The 16,717-nt window shown below is 37.3% G+C and overlaps 1 protein-coding gene across 1 annotated transcript in view; it reads left to right on the forward strand.

Annotated features, from left to right (window-relative positions):
- The first annotated feature begins 1,178 nt into the window (after nt 1–1,178).
- LOC119261178 (solute carrier organic anion transporter family member 6A1-like) overlaps nt 1,179–16,717 on the forward strand; it is a 232,384-nt gene continuing 216,845 nt past the window's right edge. The window contains exon 1 of the mRNA XM_037530398.2: nt 1,179–1,735. Within this exon, the coding sequence (XP_037386295.2) occupies nt 1,333–1,735 (403 nt within the window). The 5' untranslated portion in view covers nt 1,179–1,332. The remainder of the gene's footprint in view (nt 1,736–16,717) is intronic.

Below are 16,717 nucleotides of genomic sequence, written 5' to 3' on the forward strand. Positions count from 1 at the left end.
TTTATCTTATTTGCATAATGACTGTATTTTGAACAAACTAGGTCTCTTCAGTATAGATAAAATAACATTTCCACCCACTGATAGGCATATAGCTGTTGAGGTAAACTCAGGTTGGTGTGGGGTGGGTGATACCCTCCTCCCAAGTCCTTCTCAGCTATACTTCTCTAGCACTCAACACTTTCTAGCAACCCAAAACTTTTTGAAGAGCTGGATTGTTTTTGGTAAAACAATGTTTAATATATGGGAGGGGAGATAGTTTTATTTTACTTAAATGTCATCTTCCAAAGATGTTAGGCCTGAATAATTTTTATTTCTGCTAAAGAAAAACAAAACAACAACAATTAAGAAGTTGTATTGGGACTCCCCTGGTGGCGCAGGCCGTTAAGCTCAGTGCTGTGAAGCTGTCTGCAGCCTCTGCAGCACGGGTTCCATCCCTGCTGGTGGGTGAGGGTCCCACATGGCACGGCAGGGCAGACCTTTCCTGTCTTGCTTGCTGCTCCCCTCAGCAGTGTTTTTAAGTCAGTCAGCCTGTTCTGTTCCCCGCTCTGTCTCTGGTGAATCCTCTCACCCTCCCGCGCATCTGGACTGTACCCCGGTTCTTGTATAAATGAATAAATCTTTTTTAAAAAAAGTTGTACTTTCAAATAAAACATACATGTTTTATATCCTGCTTTTATTCTCCTATATACTTTTTTTTCAGTAAGGTTTTGTGCCTGGGAAAGTAAATTACACTGTTCTATTTCCTTATTTAGGGAGGAAAATAGCAAACCTTTGATTCTTGGTTTCATATAGAGTCTTTAAGATAATAATTTTTATGTGCAAAACACTTCACTTAGTTTTAGAAGCATTCTTTGGTATATTATTTTATGATCTTTGCTAGCTTCCGATTGAGATAGAAGTGTATTTTCATGTCTTCTGATTTCTCCTGGTCCTTCAACTGTATTTTTGGTGAGATCACCCCATTTAATAAATACTACATGAATGTAAGCCTGCGGCAATTGGGAGAGAATTCCACTGTCCCATCATTGCACACTCCTGTTTCTAATTAGAAATTGTTAAATAAATGCTAACATCATTGACTATCACTAGAGTTAACTCTGGTGCTCCCGTAGGTGTTAGCGGTTATCTTAATCTATGTTTATAAGTTTACCCCTCCCCCACCCAACCCTTACCTCTTCCCCACGTGAAAGCAGAGACGGAAACAGTCCTGGAAGTTCTCACAAGGCAACTGTCAACCTCCCTTCCAAGACGTTTGCCTCCTTCCCTCTGGAGGGCTGCAGACACCGGTTAGGCAGCATTTACCCTGGGGGTCACCAGTTCCCAGAAGTCAGCATGGCAGGCCTTTCCGTTCAAGCGCATAGAAAGGATGGCACCGCGTCCAAGGCATCAGGTCTTACCATCTACCCAGCACGGTCCAGCGTGAGTCACACTCCAGCCATGGAGGGAGACCTAGTGGAGGTGGAGCCTCAAGAGGCGCAGGTCCAATCTTCTCAGGAAAACGGGGCCTTGGAGAAAGTGGACACGAAAAGCTCTTCATATGTGATGACGGTTGCAAACAGGCTAATCAGGTTCTACAATTTAAGAAAAAAAGGGGCCTCTACCAGGAAAGCAAAAAAACGACAAGAAAATTTGGATACGCCTTGCGGATTGGGCTCTATAATTATTCCCAGCTGGCAGCGCTTTAATAATGTCCACTGCTTCCTAGTTTTCTACTGCCTCTTGGTCATCTCTCAAGGTGAGCCTGAGGGGCGGCGATGCGGGCGGCAGCTGAGTTTGGTGAGGTAGGGAGGCCGATGAGAGACAAATGGTATATGTGCAGGGCCTAGCGAAGGGTGGGCTAGCTTTAGCCAGCTCTGGCATGGTCTCAAGATATGTCTGGAATCAAAACAGGTTAACTGGGTCACCACCTTAGGTTGGGCTTCGTCATTGCTTCACCTCATCAGGCACCTAACACAGTTCCCCCCTCACAGTTTGGATAATAAGGGCCTGATCTCCAGAGAACCAACTGGAAGGAGGGTCTGTTGTTTAATGTTCAATTCTGAGAAGTTCAGTGTTGAATCATTGGGGAAATTAAAGTTGAAAACACTATCTGTGACCACCAAATTTTTCTGGTTCTGACCACAATTTTGAGACATACGGACCAAACCACTTTCTGTCTGAATCTTGTTTCCTCCTGTATGGAGAGTAAAGGTGATATCTGACTTCAAAAAATCTTTTTTTTTTTTTTTTTTGTGCGACCCTCACCGGCAGCCAGGGATCGAACCGGCGCTACAGAGGCTGCAGGCAGCCTCTGCGCCACCAGGGGAGGCCCTGACTTCAAAAAATCTTTATCAGAAAACCCAAACTCAAAGGAGTCTGTCTTTGCCCACACATCTCTAGTTGATAAGAGTCCACCACTCCCATCAGTCCTAGATTCTTTACTAATCTGTTCACATTAATGGTTTTTGAGTTTGCCAAATGTGATCTCATTTTATTCTAAAATCCAATGTCTAAATAAGTGCAATAAAGACTAGATAAGAAACATGAGAGAAAAACAACAACATCAGTTTACTTTGAGATCACCAAAGAATTTCTTGAGGAAGAAGCATATATACTTTGATAAGTAGGGACAGATCTAACAGCCATGCATGTAGTTAAAGAGTATTTATTGAATGATGTAGTGAAAAAATGGGTGAAAGAGTGAGTGCTATGATAAACACTCAGATACAGGAAAACCTTGTTTTGAATGGAAGTGACACTTGTGACTGGGTAACGGTTTCACCTAAGTACCTAAGCACTAAAAAGGGTAATTATGTTGATTTTATTGAGTGTGTCTTCCAGGAATTAGTATATAACTGAAGCAGAAAAGATATTCAATAAATATGTTTTGAATGTATAAATGAATTTTTTAAAAGAAGGGAATGACAAATTGTGGTCACATTGTGATCACATGTCTTTAAACAACAGAGTGACAATTTTGAAAGGATACTAAAGTATTTTTACTTCCCACTAATATATTGAGAGTTAAGGAAGGGGTTTTACAGGCATCATCTTTTTTTTTTTAATTTTTTTTATTATTTTTTTAATACAGGCATGTTTTATTTATTTATTTATTTTATTTGTTTGTTTGTTTTGTTTATACATGCACTGGGTACAGTCAGAAGTGCGGAAGGGTGAGAGAATTCACCAGAGCCACAGCGGGGAGCGAAGTACACTGCTGAGGGGAGCAGCGGGTGGCAGGAGAGGTCTGCGCACCATGTGGGACCCTCCTCCGGTGGCAGGGGAGAAGCCGGGGATCGAACCGGCGCCGCAGAGGCCGCGGGCAGCTTCGCAACCCAGTGCTCAACCGCTGCGCCACCGGGGAGGCCCTTACAGGCATCATCTTACTTAATATAATCTCCTTATTAGATGGATAATGGGAAGTCACAGAAGACTTTTGAGCAAGTGGTTGACAGTGTTTGGTATTAGTTTCATAATCTGACTTCATAAAGATTATTAGATCATTTGAGTAAAATATTCAGTCATCCAATTCATAAAAAATGATATATTTCTTTAAGTGATCTATTTATTATTTATTGCTACATTTTCAACAATTTTGACATAACTTCAAACATATGGAAAGGGTATAAATTTAATACAAAGAATTCCTGCATCCTTTTATGCCAGATTCTCCAGTTGTTAGCTGGAGAATTTTTACCACAGCTCTTCCTTTACCTTTATTTCCCTATACGTGTAGATTTTTTTAGACATGTTTCCCAGTACTACCAAACACTCCAGTATGCATCCTCCCCAAATGAGGATTCTCTTACACACCACCATATGCCCCTCCCTGTCAGGGATATCAGTATAACACCATATCAAATGATAAATTGGTGACCCCACTCAAATTTTGCCAGTTGCCTTCAAATTGCTTCCTTCCCCCTTTTGTCCAAAAATTCTACCAAGAAAACATGTTACATCCCCCTATTTCTTATGTCCATGCAAGTATTAGAGAATATGGATCTTTCATATAATTTATTTTTCAATTGTGGTAACATTAGGATTCTCCTTCACTTTGTCTGTTGAACTTCAACCTGGTTATTCGATGTTTCCTATGACTCAACTCAGACCATTTTGTTCTGCCCGCTCCCCTCCCCGCACCCCGCCCACTCCATTTGTTGTTTGTCTTATCATTTCTTACCTGTGTGTTTTTGATGAAGAAAGGTTTCAGTTTTGATACAGTCCATTTCATTAATTTTTTATGATTCACTCTTTTTGATTTCTATCAAAGAAAGTATTGCCTTAATCGATGTTATAAAGATTTTCTGCTAATTGTCTTCCAGATGTTTAATGGTTTAGTTCTTGCGTTTAGGTCTCTGATGCATTTTGAATGAATATTTTGTTTATGGAAAGAGTTACAGTTGGTTTTTTTCATACAGGACTTAAGAGTCCTTATCAGTCCTATTCCAGACTGATTTGTTGAAAAGACTATTATTTTAACCATTTTAGTTAAGTGGGTATTTTTGTTGAAATGCTGATCTCAGTTTATTTCTAGTCTCTATATTTTATTGACCAAATATAACTATACTTAGACAAATATTATATTGCATTGGTTACTGTAGCTTTATTATATCAATAGCTACTGCAATCAGGTGTACTTCTGCCTTCATTCTTTTGAAAAAGTTATTTTGGGGCCTCCCTGGTGGCACAAGGGGTTAAGCACAGCACTGTGAAGCTATCCACAGCCTCTGCAGCCTGAGTTTGATCCCTGGCTGGCCAGGGAGCTACCCATATGGCAGGCTCTCATGTTTTGCCAGATGCTCCCCTCAGTATTGTATTTCAGTAGATCTACCTATTCTGCTCCCCAGTCTCTCTGGTAAATCCTCTCCGCCCCACCGTACTTCTGGTTTACACCCCAGTTCTTTTTTTTTTAAATAAATTATATTTTTATATTCCCCATACAATTGCAACCCCCTTATTTTGACCCCAATCCCTCCCCTCCCCGCCCCCCCCCCATAGAGTGTCTCTGGTTCATAGTTTTTTGTTGATTTTGATTTTCACTTTCTTATAGTTATGCATTTTCCTGGTCCCTTATTTAAGTTTTCTAGATTCCTGCTATGAGTGAGACCATCCGGTATTTTTCTTTTTCTTTCTGGCTTATTTCGCTGAGCATGATCCCTTCCAGTGCCATCCATGGATGTTCCAGATAAACATCCATGTGTTTATCTTTTTTGAATGCTGAGTAATATTCCATGTTGTATATGTACCACATCTTCTTGATCCAGTCATCTATTTTTGGGTATTTGGGTTGTTTCCAAAGCTTAGCTATTGTAAACAGTGCTGCTATAAACATAGGGGTGCAGGTGTTCTTTGGAATTGATGTTTCTGTGTCCTTTGGGTAAATACCTTGGAGTGGAATTGCTGGATCATATGGAAGCTCTATGTTTAGTAGGTCCAGAAATCTCCACACAGCTCTCCATAGTGGTTGGACCAGTTTGCACTCCCACCAACAGTGCAGAAGAGTTCCTTTTTCTCCACATCCTCGTCAACATTTATTATTGCTAGTTTTTTAAATATGTGCCATTCTCACTGGTGTGAGATGGTATCTCATGGTAGTTTTGATTTGCATTTCCCTGATTGCAAGTGATGTTGAACATTTTTTCATATGCCTGTTGGCCATTTGCATTTCTTCTTCAGAGAAGTTTCTTTTTAGCTCTTCTGCCCAATTTTTGACAGGATTATTTTCTTTGTTGTTGTTGAGTCTCATCAGCTCTTTGCAGATTTTTGTGATCAGTCCTTTATCATTAGTGTTGTGTGCAAAAATGTTCTCCCAGTCACTGGGGTTTCTCTTTGTTTTTGTTATTGTCTCTTTTGCTGTGCAGAAGCTCTTTAATTTGATTTAGTCCCAGCTGTTTATCTTTGCCTTCACTATCACTGCTTTGTACACCCCAGTTCTTGTATGCATAAATAAATAACTCTTTTTTTAAAAAAAAAAAACTAAAAAAAAAGTTATTTTGGCTAATTCTAAACATTCTTTTCCATAATAATTTTAGAATCAACATATTGGTTATATTAAAACCTTACTAGAATTTTAATTGTGATTTTTATTCTGTAGAAATTGAGATCTTAATAATACTGTGTGTTCTAATGCTTCATTGTATATCTCTTTTTTAAGTTTTCTGTTCTAAAACTTTGCTAAATTAACTCTTATCAGTTATAGAATGATACTTTTGGCAAATTCCTTAGTACTTTTTACATACATGATTATGTCAACTGTGAAACACAATAGTTTTACTTCTTTCTTCCTAATCTGTATTTTTAAAATTTATTTTCCTTACTTTGTTGTACTAGGTAGTACCTCCAGTACAGTGTTGAACACAAGTTATAAAACAATGCATTCATTTATTTTTTGCTGATTTTAGATAGAAATCACTTACAGCCTTTCACAATTAAATGTTAACTGAGAGTGATTGTACTTGTCCTTTATCACTTTGTGGATGTTCCCTATTAGTCTTAGTTGTTTGAAAATTTTTATCAGAAATTGGTGGTAGGGCCTCCCCGGTGGCACAGTGGTTGAGCGCTGGCTTGCTAAGCTGCCCGCAGTCTCTGCAGTGCTAGTTTGATCCCGGGCCACCAGGTAAGGGCACCACATGGTGCGCAGACCTCTCCTGCTGCCCACTGCTCCCTTCAGCAGTGTATTTCATCAGTCTGTCTGTTCTGGTCCCCGCTCTGACTCTGGTGAATTCTCTCACCCTCCCTCACTTCTGACTGTACCCAGTGCTTGTATAAATAAAAAAAAAAAAATTGGTGCTGAATTTTATCAAGTGTTTTTCTCCCTGTAATGGTCTATGGAGACCATTATGTATTTTTCTTCTTTATTCTATAAATTATAGATACTTCATATATATTTTATATACATAATATTATAGATTACATTTACTTTGGGGGGATAATCAACCTTACATTCCTGGGATAAGCCCTCATTCTGGTTTGTTATCATTTTTCTATATTGCTGGATTAAATTTTCAAAAAATTTGTTAAGCATTTTTTATGTGGGTTTCAGTCTAAAGTTTTATTAGAAAATTTTTGTCTGCCTTTAGTATCAGGCTTCATTAAATTAATTGGTCTTTCCTTTCCTCTCTGAAAGAGCTTATGTGGGATTAGGTGCCTATACAAACTCTTTCTGAATCAATTTGTCAATTTATTGTCCCACTATGTCAATATCAGTACCTGTGTATTGCCTATCACTCCAAACTTGTCTTTTTTGCCTATTCTGTGAAAATTTACCTGGGTACATTTTCTTTGCCAGATATCACAATATTAAACACAATGTCCATAGGAGGTACTGGGGAACCACTAACAGGGAATTTTAAATCTTGGTTCTAATGAATGTGAAAAGCATAAACCCCAAAATCATGATCCTCTGTTAATAGTAGAAGTAACTATTCCTCCTACAGCTGAAGAAAAAGCAGCACCTTGCTTGAAGAAACTGAATTTACATCTCTTGAATTAAAAGAATGCTCTTTGCACTCATGACTACTCCATAGCCCCTTTTTTTTGCTACCAGATTAATAACTAGAATCCTATCCCAGAATTTCCAGACCCGCTATAAAGTTTGTCCTCAGAGATAATACCTTAAACGCCCCAAATCTGCCTGCCACTTCCATGATGCTTATAGGTACCAAGTGGTTAGGTGTGTGCAGTGTTATGCTTTCTAAAATGAAGGAAATTTTCTTCATTTCTATCACCCACTACCAAGAAAGAAACATAATTCTTAGTACAACTGCAGTATATTGAAGGTGAAAGTATTCTATGGTGTTAAAGCAGAGGCACTGAAAAATAGAGGAAAAGACAAATCCCCTGGGGGCAGAACAAAAAGTAGTGCATCTGACTGTCCCTATTGCCTAGATGCCATGCTGCCTTTGCTGAATGATTTGACCATCTGATGACTAGGATGGATGGATAAGGGTTCTGACTCTTTAAATGGACAGAAATATCCCAGATAAATATATTCACCAAAGAAACTCATTGCAGAGAAATCTCTTAATAATTGGGTAAATAGATAAGCATCCTATGAATATTAGCTAGCATCTTTTCCCAGACATCAAATATCTTGTTTAATGGGTTCATTTTATAGTGGGAATTGAATCAAAGATGAGGCTAATACAAAAAATGAATAGATGGATTTATCTTCACTACAGTTGATTTGGCTGTTGCCCTTACTGACTGCTTGACTTGCCACCAGGAAAAGTCAACATAATCTAGGAAATTACTCTATTCCTTAGTTAAACCAACCAGCAAACTGGAGGCAAGTTGATTACATTATCTGCTTCCCCGATGGATTGGGCAACAATTTCTCTTCTCTGAAATAGATATTTACTTTATATATATGGGTTCTTCTTTCATTACCAGAATGACTTTAATGAACAACATCAAAATCACCTATTTATTCATTCATTGCTTATAGTGAAGGAACTCATTTCAGAGCAAGAGAAATACATCAAGAAGTTCATGTTCATGGAGATCATTGATCTTACTACCATCTGAATAACCAGAAAATCTTGACCTTAGACAATTACATGCCCTAGTGAAGACTTAGATAAAGCTCTAGCTAGACAATCAATACAAAACAAAACAGAAGAAAAAAACTTGTGTGTTGTCCCATAGAGTGAGATTCACTCTGAGGCAGCAATTTATATATGTTATCTGAGATCAAGAGAAGAGGGGTGAGTAGTAGAAGAAGGAAGTTATAAATATCAACGATGGTCTCATAACCATGTAGAGAAATAAAAACTTTAGGAGCTCTGCTTTTTTCTCTTTTTTGTTTATGTGCACACACAAGCATACATATATATATATATATGTATATATATATTTGTATGTGTGTAAATATTCCAATTTTTAAATTTTCTTTTTATCTTTACTGTTTGACAAAAGAGTATTAACTGAGAGAAATTTGCAAATTCATGTCTAGATTGCAAAATATTACTGAATTAGAGGGGAATTAATACCTCAACTTCAGATATGTGTAGTTACTAACAGGTCATTTCTACTTTGGCCATTATCCTCCTTCACCCCATCAAAAATAAGAATTAAAGAAACTCGTGCTCTTGGATTCAGGGAAGATTTTATATCTTTTTTCCTTCTGGCCTTGGTTTGTAAAACTGCTTGACTCTAATACAGGCATAGAGTTCCTTTTGCAACACAATTCCGCAAAAATTCAGTTAGTTCTGTATATGTTTGATTAACTGTACTTTTTAAACTACTTACACCTCTGCAATTTAAGTTTTTATGTAAAAGAAAATTCATATTGTCATTGAACTAGAAGGATAAGCGTGACCTTGAAATGGATATGGTGACCGAATTGATTATGTCTCTCTTTTGGGGAGGTGAGAACATTTGTTTTTAAGAATGATAATTGCAAAATAGACCAAAGCATGATGATGTTGCTATTAATTTGGTAAGGCTATTTATATATGGGAAGAATGATAAAAATGTATCCCGGGTCATGTACAGGATGAACTCTGCCAATGATTTCTCTATTGATCATAAATTCTATGGTTCTACTTCTGGATTATGCCTATTTGCAAGAGGTCTGCCAGCCAGTAACCTACATTTTCCAGACTTTCTTGCCAGCTGGTTTCCACTAAGCACTGTCAATGAGAAGCTGTGGCAATAGAGTTGAAAAGGAGGGAAAAGGAGAGAGAGGGAAGCATCTCTTTCCTCCACCTTTTCCAGTTATATTTTTGGCAGGTGTGACAATGCTGGGTGAATAAAGGCTCTGGAATTACTCTCAGTGGTCGATGAAGCTCCATGAGCAACAGTGGATGATTCAGCAACAATAAGCTCATGGACTCTAGCTTTGGAAACTGCAAGGGCAGCAGAAGCAGCAGTTGGCTCTGAGCTAGCTCTCCAAACTTTAGTAGGAGGAGGATCCTGGCTTCTTATCAAAGAATTAGTGATGGCAGTGCCAACAGTAATAGCAGCAACAGCCTATGCCCCAGCACCTTTGACCACAGAAATATTATGAATTTTGATTAGTAACTCTTTTCCCTTTTCACTCCAACAAATGTGTTATCTTTAGTATCCAACCCCTAAATGATTTTGTTTCTAGCATGTAGTGTGATTATTGTTTTCCTAGCTAAATGCTGAGTGACAAAAATGCACACATATGATTCAATTTATTTAGTGTTCAAGAGCATGACAAACAAATTCTATATTGTTCAAGGATGAATGTATTGTCAAAAAGGTGTTTAAAAGATTCAAAAATGGTAAGCTTCAAACATAAAATGTGGGTTATGGAGGGAAAGAGAAGAATGTGTTTGAGTCTATGTTGCCTTCAATTATTTTGACAATGTTTTAGTTTCTGTTCTGGATGGTGGGCAGATAAAGTAGTCATTAGACTAATTTATTTTGCCTTTATAGTTGAAATATGATTCATTAAAATAAAGATGAATATTGAGATGATTAAAATATCAGTATTTTCAGTAAATGACAAATACAGCTTTAAAAATAACTATAAAATTCAATAGAAAGTATTTCACACAAGTTAAATCCAATTAACATTTTAGAAAAGACATCCTTATATGCTTACATATCTTAAATATTCAGAATAGCATAAAAAAAACAAATCAATGTGAATTAAAATTTAAAAAAATTAAAATCGTAATCTATTTTATCTCTTAAAATGCATATTATTGCTTTCTTTTTTCTTTTTATGTTCTAGGTATTGTGTTTAGTTTTATAGATCTGAGCACTGACCTTTTTCAGCAGGCAAATCATGTGAGCAACTATAAGCGTTTTTGGTTGACAGAGACTTACGATGTATCATCTTGCCTGTCAGTGTTTCTCCTATTATTCTATGGAGTGAGAAGAAACGTACCAAGATTGCTTGCACTTGCCTCCTTTTTAGTAGGATTTGGATCACTTTTATTTGCCTTCCCATACTTTAGTGGAGAAATTTATCAAACGGATGTAAAATATGCCGGTAAGATTTTTATAAGATATTGTCATACCTCATCATTATTCATTTAAACTATTGACTGTAGGAACGTACAATGGACTGAGATTCCATATACATCTACCCACCTATATCTATTTATATGACTCAGTTTATTAAGTTAATTAATTGTAGCTCCCTGTAACATAGATGCCATTCTGTAATCTTCTCATGATCATAAACACATCTATGTGTGAGACTGGCGTAGGAAAAAGGAAGTATATTTAGTGTAATTATTTCATGAAAATTTCTTTCAATTTTCATATAATTAATATCTTGGGAACTTTGGTGATACCTTATGTCTTCCAGAATGCTTTAATTAATACCTTTATTTTGACCACTGCACTCATACACAAATGCACAGATACCAACATAAACAAACTTACATACATAAAATGTAAAGATCGCCTCTCTTCTAGTGACTCCTCCCATTTCAAAATGGGAGATGTCCTTCACGACTTTGAATCTAAAAAGATGAGTGAGTTTTGGATTTTATTTTTCCCTCATTTTTTATTAGTGTAGTGGGCTATTCCCACTACATAAAGACAATTTGAAGTTTTTTAAAGATTTATTTATTTATGCATACAAGAACTGGGGTGTAATCCAGAGGTGCAGGGAGTGAGAGTATTCACCAGAGAGAGTGGGGAGCAGAACAGGCAGACTAACTGAAATACACTGCTGAGGGGAGCAGCGGGCGAGACAGAAGAGGTCTGCTGTGCCATGTGGGTTGCTCTCTGGCCAGCTGGGAATCCAACTTGTGCTGCGGTGGCTGATGATAGCTTGATAGCTATGTCTTTAACCCCTGCACCACCAGGGAGGCCCCTATTTGATGTGTTTTTTTTTTTTTTATAGAGGCATGTTTTATTTGTTTGTTTGTTTATACATGCACTGGGTACAGTCAGAAGCACGGGAGGGTGAGAGAATTCACCAGAGCCAGAGCGAGGAGCAGAGCGGGCAGAAGGACTGAAGTACACTGCTGAGGGGAGCAGCAGGCAGCAGGAGAGGTCTGCGCGCCATGTGGGACCCTCCTCCGGTGGCCGGGGAGCAGCCGGGGATCGAACTGGTGCCGCAGAGGCCACGGGCAGCTTCGCAACCCAGCGCTCAACCGCTGTGCCACCGGGGAGGCCCCTATTTGATGTTTTTAGAGCACAATTTTTAACACTATTGCATCAGGTATTTTCTGTTGTGTAAGACTTATAAAGGTTTTGAAGTGCTCTTACTTGTTTTGACAACTTTAAACTGGACTTTAGGGAGATACAGAAAGAAGGCATGAGGATGGCTCTGTGTGTGTGTACACTTATACATATTATAATGTGTAATTATACTTATGGTATTTAAGAAGCATAGATATGATGTGTGTTTATAACATAAATTAAAATACTTCATATGAAATACAATAGTTTAAATGTTAACATGTTTAAATACTATATAGTACATATGTAAGCTGTATAATATATGCATGTGTTTATATTACATTTATAGAATATAAATATGTAGGATAAATACATTTATTAATTTTTAGAGTATATTTGTGTTTTAGAGTATATTTTAGAGTATATTTGTATATTTATGTTTCTTATATTTTAAAATGAGCAGTTGGTTAAGCTAGAAGATGACTTTTGAAAAGAAGGGAATAGAAAACATTTCATTCCTATTCCCTTAATTCTGCTCTAAACAGAAAAAGTGAAAAGTTAAGAAGCACCGCCCGAGGCATTAAAGATGCTGATGATCAGGATTCATTGGGACTCATGGGAGTAGAAATAGTGCAGCCCTTCTTTGTGTCTTCTTTATAACATGTAAATTCTACATGCTTTATTTTCTGCTTGTAATTGGAAACATGCAATCTATCCAACAAAGCCTATTCAGTGTATTTAACTGCATCACCCTTTACTTGGTATTGGAAAAGCAGAAATAGTCTTTGTAATAGTTATTTCATATACCCTCTTTGCAGATATTTAATTTTTTTAACTATTTAGTTCTTATATAACTCATTTTCTACTTCATATTCACATCTCAGTATATGTATATATTTTTCCAATTTCTGCACTTTCGTTTCTGCAAGTCTCACCTATTCTGATTTCTGTTTATCTTTTCCAATTGCTCCTGTTCATCTTCTTTTGTGAGTTTTATGAATCTCTTTGGACAGTCCATTTACTTCCACCTAACATGGTGTTTCTCTCTCCCCCACCCCTTCACAGTTTTCTGTACTCATGACAAGTTGATCGTCAACCCTGTGCTGTAGATATGTAGATAACATACTCCACCTAATCCTTCAGAAGTTGAAACTAAATTTTGTCCACTAGTTATGGTATCACACTCCAATCTTCAGTTTCTAGATCTCCACATTTAATTGACTACCCACCATAACTGGTTGCATTGCACTTTCATAAATGAAAACTTTCTAAATATCTATTATCCTGCTCTCTGATGATACTCACTTATTCTTCCAACTCCAAGAAAGATAGCAGATCCTCCTTTCATTGGTTTCTTCATTCTACAGAATTCTACTTTTTCCCTTTATAAGTCTTGTAGTTACTTCCATTTGTAGCTTATTTTATGTTCCTTTATATAAGTATTAGATTATTTCCAATGTACTCTAGTCATTTTCCTAAGTTCCCTCTCCTATTGTCATTTCTTGTCACTGGCCTGGAAAACTTTATATATATATATATATATATATATATATATCTTACCAGTACCTGGGTTACTGATGAGCATTTTAGAGAAAAATCACACAAGTGGACAGATTGACTAGTCCTGCAATGAATTTTTTACTGTCAACCTCAACTATGCTCTCAAATAGATCCAATCCCTTAAAAATATGTTTTTTAAGTCCACTCTCCCTTCCATAATTCACAACAAAGATTTTTAGACTTTTCTCATGTATTATTTAATTAAGACTGCTAAAATAAAAGTATCATAGACTGGGTAGCTTAAACAAGAACTATTTCTAGAGCCTTTTTGGTGGTGCGGGAGTTAAAGATACATCACTCTGAAGCTTTCCCCAGCCACTGCAGCACAAGTTTGATCCCTGGCAGGCCCGGCAGCAACCCATGTGGCAAAGCAGACCTCTCCTGTCTCACCTGCTGCTTCCCTCAGCAGTGTATTTTAGACAATCTGCCTGTTCTGCTCCCCACTCTGTCTCTGGTGAATTCTCTCATCCCCCCACACCTCTGGCCTACACCCCAGTTCTTGTATTCATAAATAAATCTTTTTTAAAAAAAGAAATATTTCCAACCGCCTTGGAGGTTGAGCATCTAAGATCCAGGTACTGGCCACTATGGTTCCTGATAAGAGCACCCTTCCTGGTTATGTCCTCACACAGCAGGAATGGGGAGGGAGGGATATAGGAGGGAGGGAAGGAAGCAGAAGAAGGAGGCTTGGAGGAAAGAGGGAGGGAGGAAGAGAAGGAAATTCTTGTGTCTCTTCTTTAAAGGGCACTAATTTCATTCATGAGGGCTTTACCTTCTTGACTTAGTTGCTTCTCAAAGGCTTCCTTTTGAAATACGAATTTGGGGAGGACAAAAACATTCAGTCTGTATCACCTCACTTTACACTTACCTTCAGTGTTGGGTGGAAAATATATGCTATAATAGAAATTGCCTTAACTTCTCACCATCAAAACAATAATTTCTTGTATGTTTACATGCTGACATTCTTTACTACTTCCTTCTTGTTTAAATGGAAGGGCGATCCTTTTACTCAACATTCTGTACGTTTGTGCATTGGTTAGCTTCTCCTTCCTTATGCAAATTCTCCATTTTTATTGGTTCCTGCTCATAAGCACATAAATATGTTCTTTTTTTCATTCTAAAGTTAAAAAATAAAATAGTAGACAAATCCCATAGTCCTATTTTTTTTTACATTGCACAATCTCCTCATATTCATTGACAACTTTTTAAAAAGAATTGTACATGTTTCCTGGCTTTATTGCATATTCTTTCCTCAACCCACTTTAACATGGTTTCCATGTACTCTAAAGAGTGCAATGGGGGGCCTCCCTGATGGCGCAACAGGTTAAGACGCAACCTATGAAGCTGTCCGCAGCCACTGCAGCACGAGTTCAATCCCAGGCAGGCCAGGAAGCAACCCACAGAAGAGCAGTGTTCTGGCACAGCAGACCTCTCCTGACTCGCCTGCTGCTCCCCTCAGCAGTGTACTTCAGTTGATCTGCCTGTTCTGTTCCCCACTCTGTCTCTGTCGAATCCTCTCATCCCCCACACCTCTGGTCTGTACCCCAGCTCTTGGATGCATAAATAAATAAATCTTAAAAAAAAGGGTGCAATGGAATTATTTTCACTATGCCACTCATATATTTTGCTATTTAATATAGTTAAACTTCTTATTAGTTATATTTCTTGGATTATCACCAGCAATTTATAGTACTAACTGCTCCCTGCTTCTTGAATTATAGTTCAAACAAGAGTGTTTTTTTAAAAATAAAAGAACAGGTGACCAGATATTGAATTTATCCTATTGGTGGAAAGCATTTATCTTCAGGTGTTGGACAGCAGGAATCTCAGGACTGTGATTCTCAGGAGAAGAGAAACAAACAAGTTACATTTTCTCAAAGAGAGCAAGATTATTAGACTAGAAACATATTTGATTATCAGCAGGTTGAAGGACTACCATGCATTTAATTATCATTAATTCAAAGTGATAATTGTGTGGTTGTGTGTTTGTCTTCAGTTACATTCAGTTTTAATTGAGGTGTAGATGTAGAGTAGGCAGAGTTTAATTTGACGTGGGTTGCAGTATTATTAAGGGATTGCATGATCTCATAGAGTAAGGGATTTAAAAGTGTTAAGATGACAACAAGAGAAGTAAGGACATGGAGAGAACATTGGGGTAGTGAAATGGAGCAGGATAAATGGATGATGGGCCTTTAGGATTGTTGGCATTGTATTACCAGGTGTGTGTTGGAAAAACAGAAATGGTTTGTGCGCAGGAAGCTTGAAATTGCAGTTAAGAAAGGTTTGCAGGTATTGTTTTTGGAAGTTTCAAATGAATAACTAAGTGGAATAAAAGTAATGGTAGCAGAGGAGTTCTAGGAACTAAGGAAGTAGGAGGTCAGAATGTTGGAAACATCACATAAATACTGATATCACCACAATTAATATGTCTATATAACATTAAATCATCGACATTATGAATCACAAGTTTAGAGATAGCTTTTATTTAACATGGAATTAAATATCATTTCCTATGCATTCTGAATCATCTGAAAATTTCTATTAGTGTACTGTTTTGCAATCTATATTGGAACCGGTTTTCCACACTAATACTTAAGAATATTTGCTAAATCCCAATGAACATGGACATAATCAGAAAAATCAGATAGCATTGCTTGAATCTTCCAATATATCAATAATAACAAATGCACTTCAACATTTACTCACTACTGTTCTATCACCATGTGAATTAAAAAATAAAAACTTAAGAATTAGACTGCCACCTAATAACTAATTCTAACAAAAAGAATTTTTCCTTGTGTAGTGCCTTCACTGTCACTACAAATAAAAGAGATACCACTTAAAACCATTATGAGATACTATCTCATGCCCCGAGAATGGCATATATTAAAAACACCTCCAACACAGAATTGGAGAGGATGGGAAGAAATAGAAATCCTATCACATTGCTGGTGGGAATGAAAACTGGTTCAACCATTACAGGAAGCAATCTGGATATACCTTAAAAATCTAAAAATGGAAATTCTATATAACCTAGCAAATTCTCTGGGTATATGCCAACCAACAC

The sequence above is a fragment of the Talpa occidentalis genome, unplaced genomic scaffold (genome assembly GCF_014898055.3).
Source record: "Talpa occidentalis isolate TD23 unplaced genomic scaffold, MPIMG_talOcc4v2.1 talOcc4.6, whole genome shotgun sequence".
Lineage (NCBI taxonomy): Eukaryota > Metazoa > Chordata > Mammalia > Eulipotyphla > Talpidae > Talpa > Talpa occidentalis.